Raw genomic sequence first — 10,853 nt, forward strand, 5'->3', positions numbered from 1 at the left:
GCTTTGTTTAAATTACAATGGGAAAAATGCTTTAAGTGTTTTCTTATGTTTATCAAACATACGTGTATGCTGAAAAGCTTGTGCTTGAATGGAATCCTAGAATCACAGAATGGTTTGGGCTGGAAGAAACATTAAACCTCATCTCATTCCAAAGCCCTGCCATGGGCAAGGACACCTGGTTTAGCCAAGGTTGCTTCAAGCCCCAAATAATCTAACAAAATAGGACTGATGCATTTATTTTGCAGAGCCTGTTACTTACCTTTTGCCCCCCACTCCTCCCTTCTTCCCATTTTCTTTTCTAAATGTCCCTGCTAAAGGGATGTATTCCAAACTATGTAAAGCATGCCCACAATGCAGGAAGCGAATGTCCAACGTCCTGGCTGCAGATCAGTTGCACGGGATAATTTAATCTCCACATTTGCTGGCTCTCCGTCATAGACTAGAACTTCATCCAGGACTCAGCTTCAGTCTCTGAGCACTCAATGTTATCATCCACAATCCAAGAATTCCCTATTCAATACCAGACCCTTTATCAGTTCCACAATCACCATAAAGATAAACAGGAAATTAAACACATTGACTCTTCTCCAATGTGATAACTGCTGGCACATTGCACAACATTTCCAAGGACTTTAAAGTGAGCAACACCTGAGAGATCTCCTGCAACTGGGACTGCTCCAGGCCTTGCTGTTACCTGAAAAAGCCAATTCATAGATAGGTGTGAAGACACATCACCTTTGGATACCCGAAATGGCATTTTTTTATCTACTGCCAGTGATACTGCTGGTGATTTTTGTTGCTTTATTCATATCAGCAATCATAAGAACAATTCAAACTGAGTATGCCAATTGCAGCATCCCTCCTGGAGTGAACAATCCTGGAAAACTTCGACTTATTGTTGCTGTTTTGATTGTTACATCTACTCTGGTGAGTAACTCTGCTGCAACTCCTCAAGAAATGTTGTTAGATGTTAATTTTGTTCTACGTGTAAATACCAGAATCCTGCCAGCTCCGTCAAGGCTTAAATTATGGCTCTTCTCTTCTAGGGGCTGACTTGAAAGGACAGCTTTTGGAAAATAATTTCTGTTAGACTTCAGTCAGATTTTCCCTCTTACATAAGGATTAAGTCAACCATTAGAGCCCAAGCTTTATCAGCTGAGCTTCCCTAATTAAATTTAAAATTAAATATTTATAAAAAGTGAGATTGCTTTGATTTCCACTTTAGCTAAGCACACATGATGTTTTTAGGTCACTCTTGGGGCCCTCCAGTAACATGGGAGGCTGGGTAATGGAAGTACCAGTAATGGGACACTGGATGCTTTTTAAGAAGAAAAAAACCAGAAACTCCGGAAACCTTAGCGGGATGAGAGACACTTGGGAGCGCTGGCAAGGCCTCCCTCACCAGGAGCCCTGTGACCAACTGCCCTTCATTCTCCAGGAGCCCCTTCACCAATTGCCCTTCATTCTCCAGGAGCCCCTTCACCAACTGCCCTTCATTCTCCAGGAGCCCCTTCACCAATTGCCCTTCAGTCTCCAGGATCCCTGTGACCAACTGCCCTTCACTCTCCAGGAACCCCTTCACCAACTGCCCCTCACTCACCAGGAGCCCCTTTACCAACTGCCCTTCACTCTCTCCAGGAGCCCCTTCACCAACTGCCCCTCACCAGGCGCCCCTTCAATGAGTGTCCCTCACCAACTGCTCTTCTCCAGGCGCCCCCTCACCATTTGCCCCTCACCAGGTGCCACTCGCCGATTGCTCTCCTCCTGGTGCCCCTCACCGGCTGCCCCTCACCAGCTGCTCCTCACACGCCTCTCCCTTCTCCGGGCTCCCCCTCACCGGGTGCCCCCTCAGGGCTTGTCCGTGCGCCGCCTCCCCTCAGCTCACCCCGGCTGTCCTCCCTCTCCCAACAGGGCAGGATTTTTGAGAAGATGGAGCTGTGCAGCAGCCTGGCCTTCAGGCGCCTCGTGTTCTCCGGGCGGAGGCCGGGCCCGGCGCCGGGGGTGCGGCAGGAGGACGCGCGGCTCGGGCGGGTGCCCGTGCGGCTGTACCGGCCGCGGGCGCCGGCCGCGGGCCCGCGCGGCGCCGTGCTGCTGTTCCACGGCGGCGGCTGGATCTGCTGCGGCCTCGGTACGGACCGGTGCGGCCCGGCACGGCTCGGCTAGGCGCGGCCCGGTGCGGCCCGGCACGGCCCGGTGCAGCCCGGCACGGCTCGGCACGGCACGGCCCGGTGCGGCCACAGCGCCCCGGCACTGTCCTCGCCCCCGTAGCCACCGTGTGTATGTGGCCGACAGAATTCCGGCCTCCACACAGACGCTGATACAAACCTGTTTATATACTTTTGGCAAACAAAGAAATTAATGCTCGTGAATTCTCTTTCATAAATTGGTATTCTATCCTCCTTACTCTTTTTAGTATATTTTTCCTCCGGTAGGGACTTCCCAACATACATGTACTGAGTCTTTTGTTAGCTTCTTCTTTATATTCTCGCTTCTACAAGATGTCCTTGTAGTCCATAAATTCTGTCCTCCTTGTATCCAATTTCAATAATAACACACCCTCTCCCAGGCTTGTTCTTTGAAGCATATCAGGCTTAGTTTGGGAAAACTTTTAAAAGTTTTGTTGATTTTCTCAACCAAGTCTATGTAATGAAAGTTAGCTACATGCTGCCTAAAAGTGATTTAAAACTAGCACACAGCTTATAATTAATATATTGGTTATGGTTAATTAGAACAATTAATTGAAAATGAATTAGAGAAGTTAGATAATCTGCAGCCGTTGGAAGGCTGAACTCTGGCTGGGCTTTCCCACCCAGCGCTGTGAAGGGAGGCGGCGGGCAGGGGGAGAGGGGAGAGGGGAGCCGGATCATTTGTGGGCAGTAAAACATCCTTCAATGTGTTCCAGATACCCATGAAAGGATCTGCCAGTACATTGCCAAGGAAAGCGGCTCGCTGGTGGTGTCCGTGGGGTGAGTTACGGCCAGCTGCCCCAGAGAAGCCTTTTTGCCTCTTGCTGCCTCTCAGCACTGCAAGGATGTGCAGCTGGTGGGAATGCTCCTCTTCAGGATTGGGACACCATGATCCTCATGGGTCCCTTCCAACTCAGCATTTTCTATGATTCTCCCAGGATCCCAGGTGCCCAGATAGAATTTCAAGGGGGCCGTTTGTTTTTCATTTCTCTCCCTGCTCCATCAGCCTATAGTGCAGACACAGCCCACAGTAAGGTCCATGTGTGTCCCAACATAGAGCTATGCTGGCACCACACAAAACCAAGGAATGCTTTCCAGTAGAGAGTTCCAATGTGTTGACAAATTGCTAAAAAACCGACTTGGAAGGTGACAATTCACCGATCTGTTTAAATAGGAGTAATTACGTTGTGAACTTCAAGGAGCTTTCTTGTGAACTTCAAGAATTAAATGCTAGTAAGTAATAATACTGATAATTAGTACTACTAATATTAGTAATACTGAAAAATATAACTCTCACAGTTATTTAAATAAAGAAAAAATAATTATAAAAATGAAATATCCTAAGTAACAGTGAGGTGCAGATTGGTTAAATTACTTAATCCACAAACCAGATGCAGTCCACGCTAGAAGAGAAAAATGAAGTTACATCACTTAATTTGTGATCAGGGCTGCTCTTGGAATATCCCAAGGCTGCTCTTGGAATATCCCAACTATGCTACATTCTTGCAGCCCCATCCTATGGCTGTCACTTCTTTGTGATGATTCATTGGAAAAATACCTGCTTAGTAGATAAAAATACCTTCATGGGTTTTTTTTCTGAGGGAAAAATTACTCCAACACAAGGAGCACCAGGATGCTGTAGAAATTCTGCATTTACACTTATGACATTTCCTGCTGTTACTTTTGCTGTCTCCGTGTCCCAGGTACCGTTTGGCCCCCGAGCACAAATACCCCGCTGCGTACGAAGACTGTCTGAACGCCACCCAGCACTTCCTGCAGCACCTGGAGCACTACGGCGTGGATCCTGCCCGGGTCACTGTCTGCGGGGACAGTGCTGGGGGCAACCTGGCAGCTGCTGTGAGCCAGACCCTGGCAGGCAGGTCAGACCTCCCCAGACTCCGTGCTCAGATCCTCATCTACCCAGGCCTTCAGGCACTGGACTTCAATTTACCATCCTACCAACAAAATCAGGGAGTCCCTCTGCTACTCCGGGAACGTGCTGCTTTCTATTCTTTGCAGTACGTACAAGGGGACACATCAAATCTGGAAGAGATCTTGGAGGGCTCTCATATTCCTCCAGATATGAGGCTGAAGTGTAGGAAGTGGGTGAATCCAGACAACATCCCTGAGGAATTTAAGGTCAGAGGCTACAAACCACACAAGCCCTGTGAATTCAAGCCTGGAGTTTTTGAGAAAGTGAAAAGCATCCGTGAGCCCACGCTGTGCCCACTGTTCGCTGAAGACAAAATTATCCAGCAGCTGCCAGAATCTTTCATCCTGACCTGCGAGTACGACGTGCTGAGGGATGATGGCTTGCTGTACAAGAAGAGGCTGGAGGACAATGGGGTTCGAGTGACCTGGTACCACCTTGAAGATGGATTCCATGGAATCGTAAACCTATTTGATCATTATGGTTTGTCATTTCCATCTGGGAAAAGGGGATTGGACAGGGTTGTTGCATTTATAAAAGGCCTGTAGAAAGAACTCTCCCTCATTATGCTTCTCCCACCAATGACTTTGCTTAGGCTCTCACACTTCAGGTAGTGCTGCTCTGCAAGAATGTGACACCTTTTGATGTGTAAAATAGTATTTCTGAGATCCATGAGCTTCAAATTAACACAGATCTTTTCCTTGTGAGACTTCTGACAGTTCAGTCCTTTGACAGTACAATTTCTCTATATGCTGTGGTTTTTTTTTCAAATTGGCATCTGATTGATTCCTTGTCTTTAATTACTAAATTATTTACTTCTATACAAATAATCTATATGGAATGATTTGGATTAAATGTTTTTCTCTACAGCCAGCTTGTTTGTGATGTCCATTGATAAGCTCCAAAGCATGACTTAATTTAGCTAAAAAGTATAAGCAAGGTAGATAATGAGCTGGAGGGAAAACTCTGGACAAATAGGCAGAGATCAAGATCTCAGTGAGGAGACTGAGCAAATATTCCATGGCTGCAAAAGTAGCTGTGCAAGGCCAGAGTTGATGGGGCACGCCTAGCTGGAGGCAAGTAAGGGCTGCTCTGATTTTGAAATAATTGTAGCTCTACAAAGTCCTTCTTCATTTTGGAAAGTCTCCATTGTCCCCACAGAGGGTAGGATATAGTGTTGAGATGAAATGCTGACATCAGGTTTTAGAAAGGCAGGAAGGATCAGTGAACTGGGCTCTTGGTCTGTGTGTGCTGAAAGCTACAGCTTAAAGAGAGAATATGAAGGAAAATGTTTTCATGTTCTTCCAAAGGGTCTCCCCCAGTATTAACTTTGCAGAATCTGTGCTGTGATTCTGTGCTAGAATCTGTCGATTTGTGCTTTCTCCATGGTTTGAGTTTTATTTACAGGATGAGACATTGTTTTTCCTGACATGATGCTTCATTACACCCTGCTGATGAAAGCAAGGAAGACCAGCAGTGAGCACACTCAGAACAGCCAGACTGAGGACATGACAATCACAGACTTGCTACGGTTGGGAATGATCTCTGGAGATCATCCAGTGCAATCCCCCACCAAGGCAGGGTCACCTGGGAGCAGGTGAAGCAGGAACACATCCAGGTGTGTTTCGAGTGTCTCCAGAGCGGGAAACTCCACACCTTCCGTGGGCGCTGTCCCAGTGCTCCATCACCCTCAGTGTAAAGAAATTCTTCCGCATGTTGAGGTGAAACTTGTGTTTTAGTATATGCCCATTGCTCCTCGTCCTAAGGAGATCCTTAGGAAAAAAGGGAAAAAATCCTACAAGGCTCAAAAAACCAGAACTATTTACAAAAACAAATGCTGACTTCCCTTAGATTCCCCTGCGCAAGGGCAGCCCTTCCCTGCGCTCGGGCAGCCAGCCCTCGCTCTCCCCTCCCGCCGGCAGAGAACCGCGGAGCTGCGGGCAGCGGGCGCGGCGGAGAGGCGGCGGGGGGCGCGGGGGCCGTGCCAGCGGGAGGCGGCGCCGGGCCCGTCCGTTCCGCGGTACCGCGCGCAGGTCACGCCGGGCCTCCTTGAACCGAGATTACCCGGCCGGCGCCTTCGGCCGCTCCGCGCGGCTCCCCCCGGCCGCCCGCACCATGACCCCTGCGCCGGCTTTGCGGAGCGGCCGCACTCGGCCCGTGACGGGGCCGCGGCTCTGCCGAGCGCTGCCGGGGGAGCCCCGCAGGGCCGCGGCCGGGCCATGGCGCTGCTGCCCGCGCTGCTGCTGCTGCTCCTGCCCCTGGCGGCGCTGGCGGCGGCCGCGGTGCTGCTCGGCCTGCCCGGCTACGACATCCCGCCCGGGGTGAACCAGCCGGCCAAGCTGCGCCTGGTGCTGACCGTGCTGCTCGGCACCGCCGCGCTGGTGAGTGGCGGTGCAGGGGGCGAGGGGGCGTTCGGGGAGACCCGCGGGCTGGGGGGGGGGGGGGGGCAGCGGTGGCACCAACACGGGGAGCCGGGGGCAGGATCCGCGTGTCCCCGCTGTCCCCATGGGATGCTGGCGGTGCCGCATCATGGCGAGGGGATGCGGGGAGCCCCCACGATCGGGTTCTGCCCCGGGGTGTCCCCCGATCCGGACACTGCAAGGGCACCCGCGATCCGGACACCGCGGTCGAGGATGCTGCCCCGGGCGCCGCCGGCCCAAACACTGCCCCGAGCATCCCCCGGTCGAGGATGCTGTCCCGGGCACCCTCCGGCCGGGCTGCTGCGGGGAACACTGCCCATGTCGCGGGCAAACCCCGTTCCCGGTTCAGGGACGTGCCTGGGCCGTGTTAGCGGAGATTGCGACCGGCTGATGGCAGCCTCCAATTCGGAGCCGGGCTGGTGTTTTGCATGATAACTTCCCGCACCTTCAGGCGAAATCACCTTGCCCAAGGAAAGCTGCAGCCCTTCCGCTGCTCCTGCCACGGCTGACATTTATGGCACACAATCCGGTTAGGGCTGCTTTACTTAATCCCTGGACTCTTTTTGGCAGCGTTGCATAAACGGCATTAGAGCCCTCCTCAGCTCTGCCTCTGTTACTTGCTGTCTTTGAATTTCTTAAAATCTTCCGTTTTGTCATTTCTTTAGCCACAAACATCACCCCTGCTATCACACAGACTTTGTTTTCCTCCACACAGATTCTTAAACCATTTACATTCTCCTTAAATTAAATTTACTGACAAAGCTGCCCAGCAATCCTGAACCCCTCTAGCAGGTGACAAGACAGACTCACTGGGCATTAAAAAGAGGGATCTTGTTCAGCCAGTGAATTGTAACTGTTTGATTCCCAGCTTCTTGTTCGTTCACTTATTACATCAGATTTATATTCTAGCTTGCAAGAGCATTGGGAAAGGAAGGAACTTCATTTTGCTCAGTAGCTCTGCTGTGCGAATAAAAAGCAGTAACTAACTTGCACAACACAGCTTGGCAATTTAGATTTGCAAATTCACTGAGTTTTATGGTCTAATTAATGAATATGAGTTTCAGCAATGAAGAACTGTTTCTACATATGGTTGTTACCAAGTATAAATGAAACAAGAATGACCACAAATGTGTGCAGGACAATGCTGATGATTAAAATATGTACTCCAAGACAACCACTTTGGCTGAGCTTTATAAAATTTCTGATGTGACGTTACAATGACATTGGGTTGGAGTAGTGCAATCAAATTTTTCTACAGACTGCAGGGTGTGGAAACTTGGGAAAATTGTTTCATTTCCAAATCAGAGTTCTGTATTTCTTCAAAATTTCCTCCAAATAAGTTTGAGCTAAGTACAATGCAGAGTTTTTATACCCTGGCTAACTCCAGACTTTTAAAGATGCCTTAATGTCTTTTACCTTTAACAGGGAAGGATTTTGGAGAAGACTGGGCTTTGCAGCCAAATCACTTTTGGTCGATACGTGCGACAGGGGCGGAAACTAGGGCTGGATCCAAAGCTCTTTATCCAGGATCTGCAGTTTAATGAAGTACCTGTGAGGGTTTATCAGCCTAAAGCTACCTCGGATGGGCCAAGGAGAGGCATCCTCTTTTTCCATGGAGGAGGCTGGGTATTCGGAAGCCTTGGTAAGATACTTCCTGGAGGAACTGTGCAGTGTAGAAAGAATATTCTTATCTTTTTAGAAGATTGAAATAAGATGTGGTTTCAGTGTGTGATTTGGGATGAAGTTTGAAGCCTTTTTGGAACAGACATTTCTTAGGCTGTCTCAAAGCAGAGAGCAATAGTGAAGCACTAAAACCAATATTTCTTTTGCAGATACCTATGAAAAGGTGTGTCGCTACCTCTCCAGGGAGAGTGACTCGGTAGTTGTGTCTGTGCAGTAAGTGAACACTACCCAGTTCTGTACTTGGGAGATTATTGTTGCTGTGGGACCACAGCAGAGCTGTGCTGGTGTTGGAGATGTTCTTTTTTGGCACAGGAATTTCTATGGGATTCAGTCAAGTTCATAAAGAGAGAAATAGAGATAACGAAGATTTCGCAGCCCTTAACTATTAATGCACAGAGATACTCCAAAAAGATACAAATGGAAATATTTGGCACACTAAGTAAGTCTATAAAAGCCAGTTAAAAACTTAGGTGAAAAAAGTCTTCCTTGTGCTGAACATATGGACATGTGATAAGATGCTCCAAGCAATTGGGAACTATGGGAGAAGAGAATAATCAACTGAAATACTCCCATTTTACACATGGGAAGCAGAGGCACAAAATTATTAAATAATCTTGTCAGAAGTACAGAGGGAGTTTTCACCATCACTAAGAGCTGTTCCTTGTTCAGATCATTAATCAGAGACAATCCTACTTCAGTGAGTCCTTGTGACTGAACTCACCATTTACAGTTTATCTGCAATCCCAAACGGAGGAGCAGCTGTTTGGAGGCACTGACGATCCTAACCTAGAGCCAAGCCACCCCAAAATGATAGGTCTGAAGAACAGCAGACGAGACCATTTCCTGGTTACTGCTACTGACATTTCCTTTTTCTTGTCTCCGTGTCCCAGGTACCGTTTGGCCCCCGAGCACAAATACCCCGCTGCGTACGAAGACTGTCTGAACGCCACCCAGCACTTCCTGCAGCACCTGGAGCACTACGGCGTGGATCCTGCCCGGGTCACTGTCTGCGGGGACAGTGCTGGGGGCAACCTGGCAGCTGCTGTGAGCCAGACCCTGGCAGGCAGGTCAGACCTCCCCAGACTCCGTGCTCAGATCCTCATCTACCCAGGCCTTCAGGCACTGGACTTCAATCTACCATCCTATCATCAAAATCGAGGGGTCCCTCTGCTATTCCGGGAACGTGCTGCTTTCTTTGCTTTGCTGTACCTCAATGGGGATGCACTGCACATGCAAGAGGTCTTGGAGGGCTCTCATATTCCTCCAGACATGAGGCTGAAGTATAGGAAGTGGGTGAGTCCAGACAACATCCCTGAGGAATTTAAGGTCAGAGGTGTGAAGCCACTTAGGCCCACTGATTTTATAGCCGAAGTTTATGAGACAGTGAAGAGATTCTGTGAACCCAACCTGTGCCCACTGCTGGCTGAAGACTCTGTTGTTCATCAGCTGCCAGAATCTTTCATCCTGACCTGCGAGTACGACGTGCTGAGGGATGATGGCTTGTTGTACAAGAAGAGGCTGGAGGACAATGGGGTTCGAGTGACCTGGTACCACCTTGAGGATGGATTCCATGGAATCATAAGCCTATATGATTATTGTGGCTTCTCATTTCCATCTGGGAAAAGGGGATTGGACAGGGTTGTTAACTTCTTAAAAAGCTTATAGTAAACATCGTAGATTCCATGAGTCTGTTCATGTCTCAACCTAGGAAAATATCTTTTTAGGATATTTAATATCAGGTTATGGGTAGTGAATCAGGGGCTGCCATTAACAATGATAAACAAGGCTCATCAGAACCTCATTCCAGCTGTTAGTTGGAACATGGAATATGCAAACCTTATACAAGCTTGTACCATGCTGCAAGCCCTTATCTTTAGCTCTGCTAGTAAAGAACAGTTCTTTGAATGGGCATCCTGGTTTGTTCCAGTTGCTTAAAATAAAATATATCTCTGTGAAGAGAAGCTGTGTGTTAGCAGGTGTGTGTGAGCAGATGTGAGAATAAAACCCAGCTGGCGTTAGTGGGTTATGAGCCACTGACAATAAAATAATAAATATGATGACAATAAGGAAATATGATGCTGTGTCAAGCGTGGTCTCTGTCACTGTGGGCACAACAAACAAATGGTTCCATGGCCAGCATCACCCGTGTTTCTCAGCACACAGGCAGGATTGGAGCCCCTTTCTGCCCCAGTTTTAGCACTGGACTACTGGGTAATGTTTCACCCACATAACTTGAAGGACAGTTCCATCAACCAGGGACGAGAGTGCTGGTGGCACAAACAAATATGATTGCATCACAAAAAGATGGGCAGGATTGGTGGAAAATTGGGCCCAAATACTTTACTATAGCTCTTGTTGGAAACTGACTGGAGAAGAGGACAAAGGAAAGATCAGGAGAGAAAGAAGGGGAAGGTCAGGAAGGTGAGGGCAGGAACAGAGCAGGTCAGAACCTGTGCTGTGGGGGTAGCACAGGGCTATAGCTGTCAGCTGGAGTCCAGCTCACAAGAGTAATAAGAGGGAGAAGGATAAGTATCTTTCTTGGCCTGTATGAATTCATTCTGTGTATTATCTGCCCTTCCTCTTCTTAAGCCAGGGAAGAAGCAATGCCCGAGCACAGGTTGCATTGAGGGCTTC

At 48.8% G+C, this 10,853-nt stretch overlaps 3 protein-coding genes across 12 annotated transcripts in view; 2 read left to right on the forward strand and 1 right to left on the reverse strand.

Moving 5' to 3' along the window:
• DHRS3 (dehydrogenase/reductase 3) overlaps window positions 1-1,974 on the reverse strand; it is a 75,383-nt gene extending 73,409 nt beyond the window's left edge. For 4 of the 9 annotated variants that reach the window (XM_053997866.1, XM_053997869.1, XM_053997859.1 and 1 more), the window contains exon 1: window positions 1,886-1,974. The gene's annotated coding sequence lies outside the window, so the exon portion shown is untranslated. Of the gene's footprint in view, window positions 1-1,736; window positions 1,794-1,837; window positions 1,857-1,885 lie in introns of those variants that run through there. The other 5 variants (XM_053997867.1, XM_053997865.1, XM_053997861.1 and 2 more) reach the window with 5 other exon arrangements.
• On the forward strand, window positions 1,599-4,985 carry LOC128818472 (arylacetamide deacetylase-like 4). Of its 2 annotated transcripts, XM_053997858.1 has the most exons (4): window positions 1,599-1,739; window positions 1,912-2,128; window positions 2,903-2,966; window positions 3,890-4,985. In XM_053997858.1, the coding sequence occupies exons 2-4, from the start codon at window positions 1,930-1,932 to the stop codon at window positions 4,662-4,664; spliced, it is 1,038 nt and encodes a 345-aa protein (XP_053853833.1). In that variant the 5' UTR covers window positions 1,599-1,739; window positions 1,912-1,929; the 3' UTR covers window positions 4,665-4,985. The 2 variants fall into 2 exon arrangements, with proteins under 2 accessions (XP_053853833.1, XP_053853832.1); XM_053997857.1 differs by lacking the exon at window positions 1,599-1,739 and having other exon boundaries at window positions 1,887-2,128.
• Window positions 4,986-6,146: 1,161 nt separating this feature from the next.
• On the forward strand, window positions 6,147-10,276 carry LOC128818305 (arylacetamide deacetylase-like 4). The gene is made up of 4 exons (XM_053997521.1): window positions 6,147-6,497; window positions 7,962-8,178; window positions 8,369-8,432; window positions 9,110-10,276. The coding sequence occupies exons 1-4, from the start codon at window positions 6,336-6,338 to the stop codon at window positions 9,882-9,884; spliced, it is 1,218 nt and encodes a 405-aa protein (XP_053853496.1). The 5' UTR covers window positions 6,147-6,335; the 3' UTR covers window positions 9,885-10,276.
• The last annotated feature ends 577 nt before the right edge of the window (window positions 10,277-10,853 follow it).

The sequence above is a fragment of the Vidua macroura genome, chromosome 23 (genome assembly GCF_024509145.1).
Source record: "Vidua macroura isolate BioBank_ID:100142 chromosome 23, ASM2450914v1, whole genome shotgun sequence".
Lineage (NCBI taxonomy): Eukaryota > Metazoa > Chordata > Aves > Passeriformes > Viduidae > Vidua > Vidua macroura.